General features: G+C 41.5%; 1 protein-coding gene across 5 annotated transcripts in view; it reads right to left on the reverse strand.

Annotated features, from left to right (window-relative positions):
* KIF16B (kinesin family member 16B) overlaps positions 1-22,962 on the reverse strand; it is a 285,684-nt gene that overhangs the window by 9,266 nt on the left and 253,456 nt on the right. Inside the window, exon 26 of one of the 5 annotated variants that reach the window (XR_006606297.1) lies at positions 20,438-20,576. The exons of 2 other annotated variants lie outside the window; for them this stretch is intronic. Coding sequence is in view for 2 of the 3 variants with exons in the window: in XM_045078429.1 (XP_044934364.1) it covers positions 12,621-12,713 (93 nt within the window). In the remaining variant the exon portion in view is untranslated. Of the gene's footprint in view, positions 1-12,586; positions 12,714-20,437; positions 20,577-22,962 lie in introns of all 5 variants that reach the window. 2 more of the 5 variants (XM_045078429.1, XM_045078430.1) reach the window with 2 other exon arrangements.

Genomic DNA, 22,962 nt, shown 5'->3' on the forward strand with positions numbered 1-22,962 from the left:
TAAAATTTGTCTCCACTGGATCAAAAATACTGGGTTCCTCTCCCGATCTGCCCCTAAATGTCCTCCACACGCTGATGAAATTAGGACAGTTTGATTCAAGCAACTCATCCATCCACCACAGTTACCACACACCTACTCTACAGGGAGCAGTGGGCCAGGCACTGGGTGTCCAGTGTTGATTAAAACCGACACAGAGCCTGGGCTTCCCTGTATCATGTCTTCACTGTTCAGAATCATTAATCTAAATCCTACTTGTCTTCTAAGCACTGGACAAGGTTTGTTCTTTTTTGGCTCTTCTCTCTCTTGAGACTTCATTCATGCACCCAACAAATATTTGTTGAGAGCTTTCTACATGCCAGTGCCGCTGAGGATTCAGTAGTAAGATCAGTTTCTGCCCTGAGTAATGTGTAGGCATTCCAGGGAGTTGGATAGGTAAAGCACTGATTAAAATAAGGCTACATTCTCTGAACAGAAATGAGATGCTTTTGGAGCACACAGAAAAGGCATCCAGCCTAGTTCTGGGAACTGGGGATGTTTAATGCCAAGAGCTGAGGGATGAGTAAGAATCAGACTGGAGAAAATATTGGTGGAAGCTACTTGAAGGAAGCCTATTCTAGGCAGTGGGGAGAGCATGTGCAAAGCATCATGGTGAGGGTGCACACCTTGGAGTGTCCCCAAGAGTCCCCATGACTATACTGTGTGCACATGATATGGGGCCCATTCAGCATCGGGGACATACTTCTGGAACGTTCTGCTCGCCAGACTGGCTCTCTACTGACCCTCACGCTGAAGGTCCTGCACTCTGGTGGTGTCTCTTCTCTCTGATTCCTGGATCCTGTCAGGCCTTCTGGGTGGAGCCTGAGCCTTATTTTCACCAAGGAAACACACTTGAGGTAAAGCTGTCACCTGGCAGGCTCTAGAGCCCCATAAGTCCCACTAAGTTCACTAAGTCCTTAGTGGCGCCATGATCAGAATGAAGCCATGGAAGTTACCTGACCTGATACTTGACACTAGGAAAAGATGAACCACTTGGCGGAGCCCTGCCTGAATTCCAGAACCATAGCATTCAGAAGCAATAAAATGGCAGTTGCTTTAAGGAAGTTAAGTTTTGGGGTAGTTTATTACATGTGACAGATAACCAACTTCTGTGTGTGGGGGAAGAAGGTAAGAGATGAGGGAATCCATGAAATTAGTCAAAGCAGAAAAGTCTCTTTGGCTTTTATTTATAATTTATGACTAGCCATAAATCATAGTCCTATTCTACTTCATGCTAACCTCTTCCAACCTCTTTAGTATTTCTAATGAATAATTCTGTCTTAGCAGGTACTTCTTTTCATCCATCCTAGGTTTTAAAGTAAATACTTGAAATAAGTAGTCATCATTTGAAATATGGCATTTATTTCTTGATTTTATAGAGAATTCTGAGAGCTCCCAGTTAAAATTCATCAGGGTGAAAATGTTAGTCTGTGATTACAGAATCGGAACTATTCATTACAGCTATTCAGAGAATCTTCTTTATGAGCTTAATGACATAAGCATATTGTATTGAATTATTATGGTACTGCATCAATTGGACTCATAAATTTAATATACTCAGTCTGGCTCAGATATTCTAATAAAATCCAGCAAGCTTTAAAAATTTTATAAGGAATGTGCACTTAAAGTCACGTGATATTCAGTTTTTACAGGTTGGCATCCCTGCTTGGGGTACTGAGCATAGCTCCAGGGTATGTGACCAACCGGTCCAGCAGACCAGAAAGCTGAGCAGGCGGCCTCACAGAGAGGCCACATAGAAAGCCCCAAATCTGCTCAGACTGTGAAGCTGGGTGAGCTCTTCTCCAAAATCCAAGTCAATACCAGGCCCCTCTTTTGGGTTCACCGAGGGAAAGAGCTGAGGCTGCACCTTGAGTTGCAAGCAAGGGCACGTCAGCTGTAAGCAGGCAAAGTGCTTGCAGAAGGTCTGACAGGCCCCACTCTCGACCTTACTCAGCTGAAGCCAAATATGGGAGGATGGACTGTGGGAGAAGTGTAGTTTTCAGCGCTCATCCTGGTTCTTTGACTTCTGTTCACTGAATCTGGGTTAAGAGACAGGTAACAGCTCCACACGGAGGCACAGCAACTCAACTGTCCCAGCATCCGGGCGGGGCCCGGGCGCTCAGCTGACCGAGTGGACCACATGACTTCTGGAGTCCAACCCTTGCATTGTGAGCCACATCCCGGGACACTCAGTCATGCAGCAGCCACCACGCTGGGCACAGGGACACGGCAGCACTGGAGTCTGGATTAAGTCCCTGAACTCCTCTGCACCTCAGTTTCTTCATCTGATTATACCATCCCTTTTCAATCGGGAGATGAAATGAGCTTTGTCTGTGAGGTGCGTGGGGCAAGGCCCAATTCACGCCATGCATTTATGAAGTGGGTAACATTATTATCTACACAGTTTTGTCCTCAGGAGTAAACCAGCAAATATATTCATTTTCTCCCCCTTTAGGTGTTTAGAGACACGTGGGCTTAAAATGTGGAAGTATTTAATGCTTTAATGTTTTCCCCTTCAAAGGAAAGTGGAAGACAGTAAGTCTGGAATGACTTTTTTCCCAAAGTCACCTCATATTGGATACTGGCAGACCCTTCATTTCAAAAATTGCTTTAAAGGAAGAGTTAATGGGTTTTTCAAAATGGGGAATCCTAACTGTAAGTTTAAAATTCTAGGCTACACCAGGTAAATTAATGATGCCCCCAAAGCTCATTTTAAGATACATTTTGGACACTGAGATTCTGGAAAATGCCATCTGGGGGAAAAAAGAATGATTCTTTGTTTCTCAGCTCCTGATTCCTTTTTGTACTGTATAAACCTTCAAAGAGGATCCTGATGTTCTGAGACAGAATAACTGCTCCAAATGACCAATTTGACTGACAGACTTTCAAATGAGAAAGAATCTTGCTGTATGGTACCTGTCTTGGTTATAACGTACTTAAACTCCAATTCAAAGAATCGTAAGAATTAATTTCTGGTCTCCCATAGTCTCCCCCTGACTAGGAGCCAAGCACTTGGACACAGGGTGATGGCTTCAGGAACCCTGAATGACTACCTCACTCCTTTCTACCGTCTGTGCCTGTGGTTGGGCAGAACCAGCCTCCTCTTTAATGTCTGACCTGAGGTCACTTACATACTGATGGCAGGTTTTCTCAGGCTGGCCTTGGACTGGACCATCATTGAATACCAATGCGTCCCTGAATTCCAGGGCAAGAGGGTCAGGTCTTGAGCCTAGGAGGGAAGACCCACTGCCCCTTTTTTGTTCTCTGGACTAGGGTTTCCTGATGATCCCTGTGGGACTATTTGCCTTGCAGATTATCCTCTTGCCCTGGGAGTTATTCCTCAGCATCCACAAGTTGCCCTACGTCCCAGGAGGGAGCCATGGTCATGCCCCAGGTGTGATGAGGCCTGTGGCCCTGAGTGGTGGGTCTGTGACCCCACCCCACAGAGAGGATTAGCTGGGGATTTGGATTATCCGCACCAATGATCCCCTTCACTGGGGACAATAATGGAGGCTTGACTATGTTGGGGAAAGGAGGAGGAAGGGAGAGAAGCACGACCAAAATTTCTCTAATAGAACATCTGTAATTCTTAAGAAGAATGTGTTATTTGTGTTTTTAAAAATTCCTTTACCAACCAGGTATCACCCACACAATGAAGCATCTAAGTTAAAAAAGATTTACACTGAAAATATAAGTCCTGCAGAGTGCTTTCCTCTGGAAAGACATTCTCCGTTAAGTGCTCAATATAATGAATATTAGGTAACGTTATTAAGTCCTGATGAACAATGAGAAGCCTGGGTTTGTTCTCCTTAGGACCTTCCCTTGCAGCAAAATTTCACAGATTTATATAATATCTTCTCTCTGGAACAAGAGAAGTTTACTAAATCACTGGAGAGAAGAAGTCTATCGAATCTTAATTCATGCTCCAAAGCCAAACTTGAGAAACTCTTCAAACGGTCTTGGCACCCCTTCAGATGTGAGAAGTTGCTGAGAAGAGAAGTTGGGAATGTTGTCGGTTCGGCTGTGGATTAAGCAGGGCGTCCTTGTGTACTCGTGTCTGGCTCTGTTAACTGCCCAATGAACCTGAACCTGTGTAAGCACCACTCTGAGTCAACACCTTGAGCGCTCAAGGTTGTTCTCAGCTGGGAGGCTTTGAAAGCAATGTGGTACAAGTTCAGGAGGACTGGCAAAACGTGGAAGGAAGATCTCACGGATCAAAGGGAAATCACTCCAGCTGGGGGATCGTGCAGAAAGCTATGTGACCATTTAATCTAAGACATCATGGGCTCATTTGGACTAATGTGACATCCAGTTTCTGCCATGAGGAAACTGCCTTGCAAAATAAGAAATGTCAGTTTGTACTGACTGAGCTAGTACTTGGTTATGCCCAGATTCTTTCCAATCAGAAACTGCAAAAAAGGCATTTTTGGAAACTGGAAGAGAAGCACTATAAATGGAAAAGAAAAGGTGAATCAGCAGCAACAGATATGAAAAAGCATGATATCCCAGCCTACCGAGATGGTTAGAGCAGACGGTCTTCTTGCTCATAGCACTTATCCACAGAGCTCTGAAATAAAAAATCTGCAGTCCGCTGGGGCTTTGTTTCTAGTCAGCTACAAAATCCACCAAGAAAAAGGTGACAGCATCATTGACTGCCATTTTCAACTCTGATTAACAATTACTTTCCTGATTTTAGTATTAGTTTCTCAATTTTACTTAAAAATAATATGAAACAGGTGATCTCAGGAAACAAATTGGACAAAGTCCTCAGTTTTTGTTTTTGTTTTTTGTTTTTTTTGGTTGCCTAGAATGAATATATGTAAATGCAACCACATTGCTGTGAATTCCTGGGAACAGAAATAAGTCTATCTAAAAATGGATGGGAGCTTACGACAGGCAAACAATGAAGACAAAAAGTTGTGTGGAATTGGAACAAACTGATGTTCTTACCCATTTCTTTATCCCAAATATTGTTTCAAAGGGCTGCAACATATGCTGATTCATTACTGCTATGAAATATAAGTGACATACAGAAAAAAAAGGGGAGGAACCATTAAAGGAAAAAAGTAACTACCTGAATTCTAAAACAAAAATGCAGTTTTCAAAAGCAATAAAAGGACAGTGCAGAGGTTCACTGGCAAAGACCACAGTGCACATCTTGAGGAAAAGCAAAATTTACAAGGCGCCTGGGTGGCTCAGTCGGTTAAGCATACAACTCTTGATTTTGGCTTAGATCATGATCTCAGGGTTGTGAGATCAAGCCCTGTGTTGGACTCTGCACTGGACGTTGGTAGAGCCTGCTTAAGATTCCCCGTGTCCCGGTGCCCCTCCCTCCAGCTCCCTCTCTCTCAAAAAAAGGCACAACTTACTTGGAAAACAAATCTCAATAAATGGAGCTAAGGGAATCAAAGCATCTTCGAGAAAGTCTAATTCAAATTTATAAAAGAGAAAAGATGATTCCCAAATGCTGATATAAACAGTGAGCAGAAGACTACTAGAGACTGGACAGAAAAAGTGGTTCTTAAGATACACAGATGCACAGGAAGAATTTTGCATATGTCTTTCGGGCTGTTGCAATGAACAGAATGGATAAAGATGAACTGTACAGAAGTCCATGGAAATAAATACAACCAATTAGTGCTGGAAGTAAGAGACTAGGCCCTCTGGTTTGTAACAGTACTAAGAGATGCAAAAGCAACAAGCACCGTGTTAAAACAAGGGAAGGAAGAATGTGGTGGATCACACTGCCCAGTGCTTCTCAAACACTTTGCAGAGAAGCACCAACTGAAGGGGGCAGGGGAGGAGAGAGAGAGACAGAAAGAAATGGAAAACAGAGGAGACAGGAAAATTCGAGGAAGACCCAGCCAGGGGGTTCAACACAAACAAATGGGATTCCAGAAAGAAACAACAGGAAAAAACCCTACAGAGGGAAATCATCACGAAAACCACCTAGAAATGAAGGACACGAGACAGAGAATGCACGTGGAGTGTTCTGCAGAACTGAGGGGCTGCTCACCAAAGTGGAACCATGAACACTCGGAACCCTGGAGACAGAGGATGGCCCCACCATACAAGACAAGGAAGCAATCCTTTTGAAATTCTGAAAGAACATGGTTTCCACTAACATATACATCCAGCCAGTGGGTGGGTGAAGAAGGACATGTTCAGGCATGTCTCTAGAAATTTACCTCTTCTCTACGCTCTCTCAGGAAGCTACTAGAGACGAGCTCCATCACAATCACAATCAGGGAGTCAAGCAAGAAAGGAAAATATGGGGCACAGGAAGCAGGGGAAACACTTCAAGAGACAGCAGAGGATGACAGAGATGCAAGATCAGAGTACTTGTAGCTCAGCCTGACTAGAAGAGGCAAGAAGTTTCCAGACGAGAGTTCATCAAGGAGACGGTGTTCATGAAACACCCGACGGTCTCAGTATTTCCACACATCGAAACAAAAATTAGAAAGAAACAACCTGCGAATGCAATTTTAGTCTGTAGGAAAATACCAAAATGTAATCATGAGGGTTCTACTGGGGAAAGGGGAATGGAGGGTACGCCCGGAAGGCGGAGGACTGCTTTCCAGAAAAGCCTAGTACAACTATTCGAGTATATCCATAACTGGCACTGATTAAAAAAAAAAGAGTTTTAAAATCTTTTTCTCTCCTTAGAAAAATGGTCAGAAGGGATCTATGTCCAAGCAGAAGAGGAATTCCCTCTGGGCAGTGCCTCCATTTCATATCCCACGAAAGCAGAGATGGAGGGAGTTAATTTTCGGAAGATCTTGGCGAGAGAGGTAAAGGGCTTTCTGATTCACGGCAAGCAAGAGTGGAGAAAGGAGCTAAGTACAGGGCTGTCCATACTCAGGTTCCTATCCAGGGCAGCACTCGGCTCTGCCTGGGACCCTCTGAGAAACATGCAGAATGTGCTTCTCATTTACCCATACTTCTGTCTCTCACTTTGGGAGGCTCCGACAGGCCCCACACCTCCGTCCACACTCTGGGCTGCAGCTGGAGGGAGAAACAGGGAGAGCCCAAGGCGCTGTGGCACACGGTGGGGCTGTTCTCCACGGCCGTGGCCAGAATCACCCAAGACATGGAATGGCTGTGGAATGGGACTGGAGCTGGTGATGATTAAGGGGATCCCAGCTTTAGCCGTGAAGAGGGAGGTCTTCACTCGGTGGTGCCTGCTGACCTCCCTGGGGAGCCAGGGTACTGGGGGGAGGGGAAGGGTAGTCTTTGCTCTTGGCTCCAGCTGCTTTTTTCCCTCCGCAGCATCCTTACTTAGTCTTTAGCCTTTGTGGTTTTCTGATGAGGGCTTTCTGATTCACGGCAAGCTTACTCATTATTTTCCCAAGAATAAACAAGCATTTTTAACAGATTTAATATCCAAGTTTTACTGCCTGCCACCTTAGGCTATAACACAGAGGTGACTGTGGCTCAAGCACAGGCCTAAGTGAGTTCATGGTCAAAATGATTCCAGAGCATTCAGAGGATAAAGAGCTACCTACAAGCCCCCACCCCACCTCTTAGCCAACATCCACGGGGCTGGGCTGTGGCAGCTACACAGGAATGAGCCAGAACAGCTGCCTGCACTAAGGGAACAGGGCTGTGCTGCCATCATTTCCAGAAACTCCTGTGTTTTAGGTTTTCACGACAAGAACGGATTTTTCTTTTATTCTATTACAATACTCCTATATATCTACATCCAGCATTGAATTATATCTATAATTGATATCTCTATATACATCTAGAGCCTATGTCTATATTTTACCTATATAACTATATTTATAACTATGCCTCTATTTGTATAATATAATCTATAATTAAATCTGTGTAACTTATCATATATCATGGCTTATGTTATTTTATAATAATACTTCATTGTACGAGAAATTTCCTCCTCCAGTGAGTCTTAACAAGATGGTGACTGCATTTAAAACAACACAGTCAGGAGGTGCTAAATGACGATGTGGTCACATGACGGTGCAGAAAGGGACTAAGAACTTCACGGTGGGGCCACTGTTTTATTTACATCAAGGATGATATATACACTGGGGTAAGAGAAAAATAGCCTCAGGCAGACATGAGCAAGTGTAACTGACAAAACAGGGGTACTAGCAATACAAACATGTTACGATCGTATACGTGATTCAAAATCGTCATTAATTCCAAAACAATTTTTAAAATTTTTATTTGAGAGAGAAAGAACATGAGTGGGATGGGAGGGGCAGGTGAAGAGGGAGAAGCAGGCTCGAGCCTGCTGAGCAGGGAGCCCAGGACCCTGCAATCATGACTGACCTGAGCCAAAAGTAGGTGCTTAACTAACTGAGCCACTCAGGCGCTATCCCCCCAAAACAATTTTAATAACATGGGCATCATCAGAGGTGGTCAATGTCTTCTTGACCATCCAGGGCTCTCTCTCAGGTATGGCTACTCTTTTTTTTTTTTTTTAAGATTTTATTTATTTATTTTACAGAGATTACAAATAGGCAGAGACTCAGGTGGGGGGGGGGCAGACACCCTGGTGAGGAGAGATCCTGATGCTTGATCCCAGGACCCTGAGATCATGACCTGAGCCAAAGGCAGAGGCTTAGCCCACTGAGCCAACCAGGTGCCCCAGGTATGCTACTCTTTACCATATTTTTAGCTGTATTTCTATCTGACGCTTCCCCCTGGGGCCTGGGAGCTAATTAAGTGCTCCAGCTTAAAAGACCTTTCCTTCTCCCCAGTGTTGTGCCACAGCATGAATGTGAGCTGTAAGGGGTGGCAGATGAGAAAATATTAAAATGGTATTTAATTAAGCAGAGTAAACAGTAAGGTCAATAGCATCTTGAAGCTGACATCTGTCTCTGAACAAGCAGGCAAGCTAGCTCCAGGTATGGGCGACAGAGAAGGGAGCTTATGCTGCAGGCTCCCATAGTCCAGCCAATTGTAATATCTACTTGTGTTTCAGAGGCAATGAGACATTTAATAAAAGAAAACAAATAGTGATGCCTTGCTGTATCTAGGAAGAGAGTAGGAACAGCCCTCCAGCTGTTTAGCACTGCAATGTTCAGGCTTCATTTCATTTTGCTTTTAAAAGTAACCAGGGAAATGAAAAATGTTCTATACGGAACTCCATGAAGAGAGCTTGCAGAGCTCCTAAACCTAACATCTTGAGCTGTGCTGTGTTACTTTCATCTGACGCCATTTCAATAAATAGGAAAGAGTTGGAGAATCTCTGTTAGGTATTTGTCAAACCCCAAACACCTTGTAAATGAGCAAGGGACCTGGAGAGATGACAGGCGTTACTGATTTACTGCTGGGATGGCACATGAGTTGGGACTGTAGTTGGGACTGATGTTAGAATATCAAAAGTCCAACAAATGGTAAAATTGCAATTGTATCTGGGGTGAGCAGAATGGCTTCTGTCACAGTTAATCTATGCCTCAACTTCACTGCCCCCAAATTTAGTCAAACAGTGTGGCTTGTCCAGGAGGCTGTTGTGGGGTGAGAGGGACATTTGAGTGAACAGACTGAGTAAAGCAGATATTGTCCTCCCTAATGCGGGAGCATCAGTCAATCAGTTGAAGGCTTGCACAGAACACTGACCCTTCACGGAACTCCAGCCTGGCTACCCTGAGCTGGGACACTGGTCTTTTCTTGCCCGTGGCCATGAATGGAAAGATCAGCTCTTCATGGATCTCAAGACTGCTGGCTTTTTGCATGGAATTTACACCATCATCTCTCAGTGCGCTTAGGCCTTTGGGCTCAGACTGGAACCATTCCATTGGCTCTCCCCAGTCTCCATCTTGCTAACTGCCTAGCTGGGGATTTCTCAGCCTCTACTATCATGTGAGCCACTCCTTATAATAAATCTCTTTACACACACACACATACACACTTACTTTATTGGTTCTATTTCTCTGGAGAGCCCCAACGACTCCTGTTTCCAAAACCAAATTAATGAAGTGGTAAAAAAAATAAAACACTATTTTGATACCGTAAGTTACATGAAAAAATGTAAAATTCACAAATACATTTAATACCAGATTTCTCTGTGGTGATGGAGGTCCAGGTCTTAGGCGTCCATACAGCTTCCATTACCACTTGCAGCTCTCATTCAATGGAGTGACAAGCCATGCTTATTCTACCTCTCGTGTATCTATCCATCTACTTTTCTCCATCCCAAGTGCCATCACCTTGTCCTTCAGGCCACAGTGGTATCTTACTGAAGATAGCTACAACCTGGTCATTGCCCTTCCTGCCTCCTATCTCCCCTGCTCCCACCTACTCACCACTCTATTCCTCCACTTAAAACACTCCACTGGCTCCTCTTTGTTCACCAGATCAGGTCCAAAGTCATGGAGATGGCTTTGGCATCTGGCTTTTCCATCCCTGTCTATCTCTTTACCACTCTCATTTTTTTTGGTCCCACTCTCATTCTGCTGAATCAAAATATACTGGAACAAAGTCTGAAAATCTGAAATCAAGATAATTTCAAAGGTCAGCCATACAGATTTCAGAACCACTACTTTGGAAATCACATCCTCTGGTAACTGCAAAGGCAGCTTGTGACTATCCCTGGAGTTGTGACAACGGCCTGTGATTACTTGTTGAGTCTGTCCTAACAGATTTAAGAGTTCTTTGAAGACAGGCACCATGGTCTGACACATGTAGGACAATCGAGGCATGGAAAGTAGTTTTGAGCATGGACAATTGTCAGTGCACTGCTTTCATAAAGATCAAAGATTACAAGTGACGACCACACACTTCCTCTCAGATGGGATCTTGCCAAAAAAACAAAACAAAACAAAACAAAACAAAACAAAAACAAACCTAGACTAGATCAAGCTTCTCAATCTAAGTACTGGTTTTCAGAAAATGCAGATTAGAGGAGCTTGATGAATGATACGGTGAAGATGCCATATTAGCAAAACCAAAATGTAAGAATTCAGTGGATAAATGGGATGGTTTCATTGACAACAAATGGTGACAAGAAAAGAGGGAAGGGAAAGCTATAGCTCATTAGACACTTTAAAGGCATATCAACCAATGCCATGTGTGGATATTATTTGGCTCTTGATTCATCTATTGGAAAAATAAAAACAAACAAAAAAAATGAGAGAAAATTGGTGTGGCCTAAACATTGATGGGTTATTTATTTTAAGAGATTAGCTAATTCTTAGGATGTGTATGTGTGTGTGTGTATGGATGTGTGATGATAATGGTTATGTTTTAAAAAACAGAGCGTCTATATGAAAAGATGCTCAACATCGCTCAATATCAGGGAAATACAAATCAAAGCCACAAGGAGATACCACCTCACACCAGTCAGAATGGCTAAAATGAACAACAGGAAAAAATGGCTGTTGGTGAGGATGTGGAGAAAGGGGAATGCTCTTGCACAATTGGTGGGAATGCAAACTGGTACAGCCACTCTGGAAAACAGTATGGAGATTCCTTAAACAAGTTAAAAATAGAACTATCTTATGATCCAGCAATTGTACTACAAGTTATTTACCCAAAGGACACAAATATACTGATGTTTATAGCAGCATTATTATGTTTATAGCAGCATTATCAACAATGGCCAGATTATGGAGAGAGCCCAGATGTCCACTGACTGATGAACAGATAAAGAAGAGGTGGTATAAATATAGAATGGAATATTACTCAGCCATCAAAAAGAATGAAATCTTGCCATTTGCAATGATGTGGACAGAACTAGAAAGTATTAAGCTAAGCAAAGTAGGTCTGTCAGAGAAAGACAAGTACCATATGATTTCACTCATATGTGGAGTTTAGGGGAAAAAAAGGTCAATGTATGGGAGGGGGAAAGAAAAGAGAGAGGGGAACAAACCAAATTAGACTCTTAAGGTAGAGAACAAACTGAGGACTGATGGAGGTAGGGGGGTAGGCAATGAACTAAATGGGGGATGGGTATTAAGGTGGGCACTTGTTATAATGAACACTGGGTGTTATATGTAAGTGATTAATCACTAAATTCTATCCCTGAAATTAATATTATGCTATATCTTAACTAACTAGAATTTAAATAAAAATTTGGAAAAAAATAAGTAAAAAATAAAAAGTTACAATGTCTTGCTTTTTAAGAGGTACAACCTAAAATACTTATGGATAAAATATACGATGTATGGTATTGGTTTTAAATTAATCAAGTGTGTGTGCCGTGCCATGCCTAGGGGTACAAATGAAATAGACTGGAAACATGCTAATGAAGTGTTGAAGTTGGGTAACTTGGGAGGGCACAGTGGGGTTCGTTACATTATTCTTTTTGGTTTTGTCAATATTGTCCTGAGAAATAAGGTGAAAAAGGAGGTAGAATAGGTCATTGATTTCTATATTACACTATTTCAAAGTTTCTTTAATGCATCACTGTTTGTCAAGTGGGAGGTGGCTGCATAAACCTTCACAGAACAGAAATGGGCAAATGGAATGGGACTGCATTCTTTGATAGGAAGAACTACTCGAACACCTGATATTAACAAATACAACACTCTTTGGGAAACCCAATTCCTCTTGTGAACCAGAATGGGTTGCGAAGAATTACCAAAGATTACCAAGAAGACCTGGGGCCATGTCCTTCAGTAAAGATGTCCTCTCCTCTTTTCCGTGAGAATTTCTAGCCACACTTTGATGCTAAAATGAATGTGCTCAAGTTCTTCTGGCTCTTCATACTAAATTGATAGAATGGAGGGACATTTAGTTTTAGTACAGGAGAAAGTTAAGAGGTAGAGGAAAGGGCAACCTATATTGGAGATTTTTTTTTTTTTTAAGTGACACTTGAAGAAAAACTCCTTACAAATTATACTGTGTAATTAAATGTAATAATAGGTCGCTTAGAATATCCTAAGTGATATTACACGAGAGACGAGCACAAAGGTCCTCTGAACCAAATGTCAATGTGAAAAAGTCTTTGTAGTAATATATGAAAATTACAGGGGGAAAGGATCTTTGTAACCATTTGTCAATTACATAAATATTCCAAGTGGCCTTTAACTTTGTTTTATAGTTGCATGCAATTACAAGAGATTTCCTTTTTTGTTTCTGTGTTGAAATGTTGTAATTTCAAAGACTGTTCTTTGGATGGGCACCTCATTAATTTGCAGACTCTGAAAAGCACTGACTCATATATACACAGATATCTACTCTGAGTTTGGAAAGAGAGAGTGAATAAAAATCATGCTTGGTAAAGACAGATAAAATAGTGACTTTCAAGTTTCAGAATAATGAGTGAGCTGATCTTAATGGAAAATATATTATCATTTGCTTAAAAGTGGATAACATGTGTATGAAAAATATTATTGGCTTAGAGGATGATTACCTTTCTTTTAACAAGAGTTTAACCTTATACTCATAGGAAAAATGTGTAATGGTATCAAATCCACTCACCAACCCATCTATGCATTCTTCGTCCCTCTTTTGGTTTAGCAAAGGGACAATGGAAAAATAAGAGGATGGAGGGAGGACAGAAGTGAAAGAGGAATGAGGAGAAAAAAGAAGGAAAGGAAGGAGATTATAAATGTATGATGTGATTACACGGTGATTTGATTTTTTTTAGCCACTATTAAAGTTCCATACCAGAGTGTCACATTTGTTATAAAGCAATGAACTGACAATGACAGATCATCACCCAAAGTCCACAGATTACATTAGGGTTCACTCCTGGTGTTGTATCATACGGAGGTGTTTCACTGCCCTAAAAATCCTCTGTGCACCCTAGTCACCACTGATCCTTCCATTGTCTCAACAGTTTTGCCTTCTCCTAATGTCATCTAGTTAGAATCATACAGTATATATGTATATGTCTTTCCAGGTTGGCTTCCTTCATTTAGTAATATGTATTTAAGTTTTTCCCATGTCTTTTCATAGCTTGATAGCTCATCTCTTTTTAGTATTGAACACTATTTAACGTTCTGGATGTACCATGAATATCCATTCACTTACTGAAGGACAACTTGGTTGCTTCCAAGTTTGGGCAATTAATTAATAAAGCTGCTATAAACAGTCATGATATAAGTTTTCAAGTCATTCGGGCAAGCCATAAGGCTTGCTGACTTATGTGACTGCTGAACTGATTGGTGACAGTGTCTTTAGAGAAACTTTCACACTGTCTTTCAAAGTGGCTGTTATCATTTTTCATTCCCACCAGCAATGAATGAGAGTTCCTACTGCTCCACATCCTTACCAACATTTGATGTCCTTAGTGTTTTAGATTTTGGCCATTTTAGTAGGTATGGAGAGGCATCTCATTGTTATTTTAATTTATAATTCCCTAATGATACATTGATGAACATCCTTTTTATAAACTTACTTGCCATCTGTATGTCTTCTTTGTTAGCTGTCTGTTCGTCTTTGCCCATTTTTTTAAAAGATTTATTTGACAGAGAGAGAAAGAGTGAGCGAGCACAGTGGGGAGGGGTAGAAGGAGAGGGAAAGAATCTCCAGCAGCCTGATATGGGGCTCAATCTCGTGACCCTGAGATTATGACCTGAGCTGAAATCAAGAGTCACTTGAGCCACCTACGTGCCCTTTTGGCAATGTTTCAATTTAATTTTTCATCATCTTATTGTTGGATTTTAAGAGTTCATTGTATGTTTTGTATAAGAGTTCTTTATCAGACATCTTTTGCAAATATTTTTTTTCCAGTCGGTGGCTTGTCTTCTCATTCTTTAGGTGCTGTCTTTTGTAGTGTAAAAGTTTTCAATTTTAATGAATTCTAGCTTATCAAAGATTTCTTTCATGGATTGTGCCTTTGATGTTGTATCTGAAAGTTCATCACCATACCCAAGGTCATCTGGGTTTTCTCCTATGCTATCTCCTAGGAGTTTTACAGTTTTTGTCTTATATTTAGGTCTATTATCCATTTTGAGTTCCTCTTTGTAAGGTCTATGTCTAGATTCATTAATTCCCCCTCTGGCATGCAGATGTCCACTTGTCCCAACACCATTTGTTGAAAAGACTATTTTTGCTTCATTGTATTGGCTTTGCATCTTTGTCAAAGATCACTTGACTATATTTATGTGTCTATTTCTGGGCTCCCTATTCTGTTCCTTTGACATCTTTGTTCTTTTGCCAATAACACACTGTCTTGATTCTGTGGCTTCTAGTTAAGTCCTGAAGTTGGCAGTTTCAGTTCTCCAACTCTGTTCTTCTCCTTTGAAATGATATTGGCCATTCTGGATGTTTTGCCTCTCCACTTAAACTTCAGAGTCAGTTTGTCCATATTCACAAAATAATTTTCTGGGTTCTGATTGGGATTACAAGGAATCTACAGATCAAGCTGGCAAGGCCTGATATCTTGACAACATTGAGTCTTCCTACTCATGAATATGAACTCTCTCATTTGTTTAGTTCTTTCATCAGAGTTTTATTTTCCTCACATAGATCTTATACATATTTTGTTAGATTTTAGCTAGATATTTAATTTTTGTGGGCACTAATGTGAATGATACTGTGTGGTTTTTTTTTTTTTTTTTTGATACTGTGTTTTTGATTCTAAATTCTACTTGTTCATTATCAGTGTATGGGAACACAAATGACTACCTGTGTCCTGCAATCTTGCCATATGGCTTATCAATTCCAAAAAAGGCTTGACAGGCAATTTGCTGCTGGAGTTCATTCTTTCTCATACTTCCTTCTCCCCACTTTATGGCATGGATTACTCCCAGTATATATGATTTCTCAAGTAATTCCAATAACTTTACAGTTAGTCCCGCCATTTAGTAAGTGAGAAACAAGTTCAGAGATGGAAGAAAGATGCCAAGTTCACACGGACATGGGTGTATCAGAGACAGGATCACGCCCAGGTCTGACTCTAGAACCTTCCACGTTATTCCAGTACCACACAGTTTTCTTTCTTAGCCCCAGGATCACAGCATGTCAGTTCTTCTGACTCTACAAAGCACTAAGAGGGAACAGCTGCCAAATGGGCTCAGTGTCCTCTAACGCACTGACAGTCACTTAACCCCCTTCAGAAACGCTTCTCTACTGATGATGGTATTAATGGACTAATAACAAAAAACAGTTAATGTGAATAACCAGATAACCAGAAGGAAAAAAAAAAACGTTAATGAGGAAGAAAATGGTCCTCTGTGTGAAGTACTTCTTAAATCTCTGCCTTCATTTGATAACAGTTCTGCCATTATCCATTCTGTAAGATCAGCAGAACGTAGATGGAAAAGATGTTAAATTAAGCATAGAATTACTAGATATCTTTAAGATAGCTAAATGAATGAGAAAACTTAAGGGTTTTTTACCTCCTGAAATTTACTTTGGAAACTGAAAGGGCCCAATCTATAAGATGTTAAAACCCAATGATTCTATTGTTAGAAATCTAAGACTTGAAACTAACATAAAACTAAAGGAGACTGATGCCCTGTTCTTGGTCAGAAAAAACAGACTATATGTGTTGCTGGCATGATAAGTGAGGAAAGTGACTCTTGGCAGTGGGCAGTGGGGGGGGGGGTAAGTTAGGGAGGGTGGCATCAATACTGAAAACCAGTATTTGGCATTTGTGTTTAGTAGATAAGGCATTTGAACTATCATGACTTACTTTGGAAACAACTCTTCATTTAGCACACTATTTCCATTAGAGAGGATAATACTTATAAACTCTTGGTATCCCTTTATTGTAAGAAAAAGGAAAAGGAAAGAAAAACAGCTAGGAGCTGGCTGGGTACTTACAGCTAAGTTGTGTTCTCTTGTCAATCGTAAACAATTTCAAAGAATACTAACACCAGGCAAGTCTGCTCTGATCCTGAAGAAGCCACGTGGATACACACACAGACCATTCTATAAACTCATCCAGATACAGACAAAAGCATGAATGGTGTTCAAATCATAAACACGAACAAATATCTCACTATTTTGGCTAATGTGGGTGACTGCTTTTGTATCAATCATAGTTTTAACATCACTCTCTTCTTGCCTTCTAGGTAAGAATTACTAAGACACCCAAGCATAGAATCAGCCCAGCATCCAGTCCAGAACAAAGCCCCACTTCCTTTCACTCTCCCTGAAATCACCTAAAATAGGCCAAATCCTGCTGTAAGTTCTTTGTAACACCCTTTGGCTGGGATACTTCCCATTGTATATGTCCTTCCTGAGTACAGTGAATCGATACATTTAACATGGTTAAAAAAGAGCTATATTTCTGGGGGTTTCTGCTGAAAAGCACTGACACCTGTCTAGTTTTTCAGGGGCAGAAGCTCAGGAGCTATAGCGGGTGTCAGCTGGGGACCCCACGGTGGGCAGTTGTGCGGTCAGTAACCCAGGACACACGCGAGAACTGACCAGCTGGGAACAGAAGCTATAGAACTGTGGAGGAAGCGAGCTCATTTCTTTTCTTTTCTTTCTTTCTTCTTCTTCTTCTTTTTTTTTTTTTAAAGATTTTATTTATTTATTTGACAGACAGAGATCACAGGTAGGCAGAGAGGCAGGCAGAGAGGTAGGCAGAGAGAGAGGAGGAGGCAGCCTCCCACCGAGCAGAGCCTGATGTAGGGCTCGATCCCAGGACCCTGAGGTCATGAGCAGAGCCTTAACTCGCTGAGCCGCCCAGGTGCCCCCAAGTGAGCTCATTTCTTAATAATCCTGCACCTCTTCTCTTTCCTCACAATGGAGAACAGCTTGATCACGCTTAAGTCAGAAAACATTTCTAGTTTTCAGATTATAATTTTACAGGTTGAAAGAAAGGCTGGCATTACAGGGAGAGACTCTTGACATCCTCCAGGTGCCACCGTGAATACGAACACCCCCATCGTGACAGTGTCGTTGCCCTCAGATGCTGATCTTGCCAGTACAGGTGACAAACTGAGATACTCATACTGTTACATGTTACAGCTGTTGATGGATGGGGCTCTTCTGTCCTTTCCTGGCTTGCAAGCATGTCTATAACATGCTGTAAAGGCTCCGTCGCTGCCATCACTGCCATCAGCACCGCCATCACCACTAGCTTCACTGCCATCACTGTCGCACCCAGAGGCCTGGAGTCTTCTCTGGAGCAGAGTCCACATTATGTACAGGACCCCCTTCAACCATAAGATCAACTCTAGGTAGGTGGTGCTGGTTGTGTTTATCCTCACTCTGCAGATAAGGAAACTGATCAAGTGACATTAAAGGACCCCAAAAGGGCAGCACAGGGATTGAAGACTGGATGATCTGCCCCAAGGCCCACACTCTTAGTTACCATATTGCTTTTTACCCTTACTAAGGCCTTAGCTTATGAGATGAAAATGGGGAAGAAGTAAAGATGTAGCCTTGGGCTTGCTGCATGTTCTTAGTCCTTTCAAGAAAACTTCCTAGAAATCTCTTGGGTTCTTACTTCCAAAGGTGGCTATATTATTCTTGAAAGCTTTATCATTTTAGAGGATTTCACTTGTTTTCATTAATTACAGATCGCTCCTTGAAATGATGGACTATTAAGATGATTAGCAGAAACGTCTCCAAGTAGATGATAATGTTCCCTGAAATTCATAACTAAAAAATGCGCCTCTCACCAATCAACAAAAGTAAAACAGAAAACTCATTAATTTGGGGTTAATGTGGACGGATTTTCTGATATTCATTGAATAATTCAATGAGTCTGTGAGGCATGTGTGAAATACCATGGGATAGTTAAGAATTCAGTGAGATGTCAATACTGTTGCCTTCAAGTAACTTAAGAGTGCAACAGCGGAGGTATGAGACATAAAGCCAAACAGTGACAGGAGTCTTATCAGGAATGGAGGTGAGATTTCCTGAACATTATAGAATCAAACAAGTGTTTTAGACTCTTGTATTGCAGTGTGACAGAGAATTTTCATGTCTACTGAATCTACATGGAATAAAAAGGGGGGCACCTGGGTGGCAGAGTCGGTTAAGAGTCTGACACTTGGTTTCAGTTCAGGTCATGATTTCAAGGTCATGAAATACAGCTCCTTAGCAGAGAGTCTGCTTGAGATTCTCTCTCTCTCTCTTCCCCCCTGCCCCTCCCACTCATGCTCCCCTCATCTCTCTAAAATAAATAAATAAATTTTTAAAAAATAAAAGAACTCTGCTTGCATTTCATATGACCTTTCTATTTCATTTTTTCATTTCACATTTCTAGTAATTAACTCTCATTCATTTTGCAAAAGTACTGATAAATGATCAAGTATAGATAATTGGTTCTTTACCACTGAAGTCTGAGAAGCAGTATATTCTAAAGCTGTGGTTAAGGCCTAGTGTTAGTATCATACCACATCTTACTTATTAGAACTCAATCTGAGGGGTGGCCTGGGTGGCTCAGTCCTTAGGCATCTGTCTTTGGCTCAGGTCCTGATCCTAGGGCCCAGGGATCGAGCCCCACATCAGGCTACTTGCTCAATGGGAAGCCTGCTTCTTCCTCTCCCACTCCCCCAGCTTGTGTTTCCTTTCTCGCCATCTATGGCTGTCAAATAAATAAAGAAAATCTTAAAAAAAAAAACAAACTCCATTTGATAGCCATTTGGATATACATATAAGAATATACTACATATGTTTTTTATATATAATACTTGCATGTAATATTTAAAGTCACAAAAATATCTTTAAAGATATTCTGAGTTTATACTCTTTGGTAATTCAGAGAAGAAATAAATCTTCATAGGAATTATGTGACATCAAGGCTAAAGATACGCCTTAAAAATACACAAAAGCAGGAGCAATTGAGATTCAGAACCTTTGATGAGCCATGAAGCAAATATTTAAAAATCAACAATTAACGATAAGCATTTTTCCTTAAATGAAAAAAGACAAGGTTATAATGAAAGGTCACTCTTATCGTTGTGTCCAAATAACAGATGAGGACAAAAGAGATGAGAAATACTGTATTGTTCTAGAGTTTTTTCAGTTGTAGAACACTGCTTGGCATAGAGTAGGTGCTCAATTGCTGAATGGAAAAAAAAAAAAGGTAGTGAAGAATAAATAACCAGGGGTACCTGGGTGGCTCAGTGGGTTAAAGCCTCTGCCTTCAGCTCAGGTCATGATCCCAGGGTCCAGGGATCAAGCTCCGCATCAGGCTCTCTGCTCAGCGGGGAGCCTGCTTCCCCCTATCTCTCTCTGCCTGCCTCTCTGCCTACTTGTGATCTCTGTCTGTCAAATAAATAAATAAATAAAATCTTAAAAAAAAAAAAAAAAGAATAAATAACCAGGCAGCGGATCTTAGTTAACACTGTGGTATAATGCTGGAAGATATTTTTTCAAAGGAGGAGCCATTTCTTTAGGGGAAGACCCAGTTGTGTTCCAAACTTAGAGCATGCTAATATTTAAAGAGAGGGGCTTGCTTTGAAGGATGTTTTAGTACGAGCTGAGGCTTTGTCTGTGACCAGGTGTAAGACCTTTCTCTATCCTTCTCAGGACTTGATTTCCTTGCCTGTACAACAGAGATGATAATAGAGCTTACCTCACAAGCTAAGTGGGAGGAGCACATGACATATGAGCCTTTCGCTCATGCCCAGTGCTCAGTTAATCCTTAGGAAATGAGAGATAGCAGGAGCATTCCGTGGAAGCAGACGATGCTGCCAATTTTGCACCATCCCGACCTACAACAATGGCAATTTTTTACGGTTTGACCTAATGGTAAATGTATCTGGCTTCAAATACAGTAAGAAGAACCTTTCTGGTCAAAATAGCTCATCAGAGACCGATATATCTGTTTCCTGTCACCTCCACTATCATATCTGCCAACGTCTGTCTCCTGGGCTGCTGTCCAAGCTACAAGAAGGGATGTATGAGCCTGGGAGGCACATCCTGTGTGGGGGCCGTGGCTATCAGAATCCTCTGACCACTTGAGGGCAGGGTCCACCCAGGACAGGCACACCTGCACAGAACTGGTTCCTCCAGGGCTACCAGGAGGGAAGCCAGAGAGAGATCCTCCTGTCTCACAAACCTTCAAAGATTCTTCAGCTCTTTGGGAACCAAAGCATTGGGTGGGCTTTCCAGCATGAGAGGCCAACTAGAGCTGGCCCAATAACTTTGTGTGAGCGGAGCGCACACAAGGTTATCAGTGAGACACACACCAGAGGCCATATTTCTACCCCTCCCCCTCCCATCGTCACCTTCTCGATGGCTTTTTATGGGGCCATATAGGCAATGCTACACCCCCAGGCTCCCACACCCACACCACCACCGCCGCATGCACAGCTAATACCACTCTTTCCAAAGGAAGAAAATCCGTTTCCCAAGCATCTCATGACAGTTAGAAATTCCTATCAGTACCCACCGGTTTTACAAATAATTATTGTAACAGATTATATATCATGATGACAACGGAGTGTCTATGTCTTTGAGATGAAAATACTTTATACTTTCTGCTGATAAACTCAGACACAAAGTCCAAACTTTGGACACATTTTAATAAAAAGGTAGATCAAAACATAATGAATACCTGCTCAAAATGCTGCTTTATAGAGCCTACTCGGGGTGAGGCAGTTTATAAAGTGGCATGTCTGGATTTAAAAAATTGTCAGACAATTCCTTTTGAGCAAACACTATATATACTAGTGTGTACTGGTTCAAACGTAGTCTACCGAAATCCAATTTTCTGTATATGTTTATGTATTTAGTTTATCTCTAGGTCAAGTTTCATAAAGGAAATTTAAATATATTCTCTTAGAAGGAAAGAAATGTCTCATTTCTCTTTACAGTCTATATAACACCTAGCACTGTCTCCAGCATGTATAAGGAATTACATAAATGTATACTGAATTAAATCAAATGGGAAACTCAGGGAAAGTAATTATGTTAATTTTCACATGAAAATAACACTAAATCAAATGGTGACTTCGGATATTTGATGAAAAAAATAAAGTCACAATAGTCGTGGGAAATTAACTCAAGAATCTCAGATTAATTTTCCATTAAAGTGAAATTGAATTATACTCGCTCTTGCAAAGGACATGATATGCTAATATTTAACCATCAAAATTAGGAGAAATACATTTAATTTAAAACATAAGTGCCTATTTCCACGAGGTGTGGGATCCATTCTTTAAAGGCTGATGCCACAAGTAACAGTCACAAGCAATGGAAGGGGTCCTTGCATAGGCAGAGACATTAACACAGAACTCTGTTCCTCAGCTCTGTTGATGGCTTTAGTAGGGCTAAGTGACTAGGGAGGAAAGACTGAAAGAACAAACGTGGGTCCGCTTAAATACCAGGAATGAAAGAGGACCCTGAGCTGGGTTCTGACCCTGGAGGCTAGAATGGAAAGAGAAGAGTTCACCAAGGGCAGAGCTCACAAATGCACAGCACTCAGAGTGCCAATGTGTCTTCTGACTGAAGCCCTGAGAAGCTAAGCATGGCAACAGTCTATTTCCTGTTGGTTCATACACTTGCTTCTATATCCCATCATCCTTCACATTCCCATTAAAGACAAGTCTAGATGAATGAGGCAGGTAAAGGTTCGGAAAAGAAAACCAAACCCACTTCTATCGTTATTTTTACGTTTTTTTATGATACAACAGACCTTTAAGAGAATTTAATCGAGCAGGCTCACCACGCTCATCATTCCCTTGAAGGCAAGTTCTTCAGTTGGGTGTCAGGGTTGTGCCAACTCATAGAATGATTTTCAGAAATCTGCCATTATTTATCCAAGGCTCAGACATCATAAATCCAGAACTTCGAGCACGTCTCTCTCACAGTAGAACTCAAATGGCCAGGAAACATGGCTACTCCTGGAAAAGTCTTTCTTTATAAGTTCTAGACGAGGATCTCAAAGCACTCAACTGTCCCTTGTGGGCCACAGTCTCATAATTGTTCATTTCTCACTGGTTTCCACTTCTCCTCCTCTTTTGCTCTCATTGGACCCTCCCAGCCTCTGGATATCTCCTGAATTCTTGGTTCCCTGGCATTAAGTCGCCCTGGCTGTCAGTAGGAATGAGAATAATATCTCATTTTTATGTAGAACTTCAGCATTCAGAAGGGGCT

The sequence above is a fragment of the Mustela putorius genome, unplaced genomic scaffold, assembly GCF_011764305.1.
Source record: "Mustela putorius furo isolate JIRA1106 unplaced genomic scaffold, ASM1176430v1.1 tig00000253_pilon_pilon_pilon, whole genome shotgun sequence".
Taxonomy (NCBI): domain Eukaryota; kingdom Metazoa; phylum Chordata; class Mammalia; order Carnivora; family Mustelidae; genus Mustela; species Mustela putorius.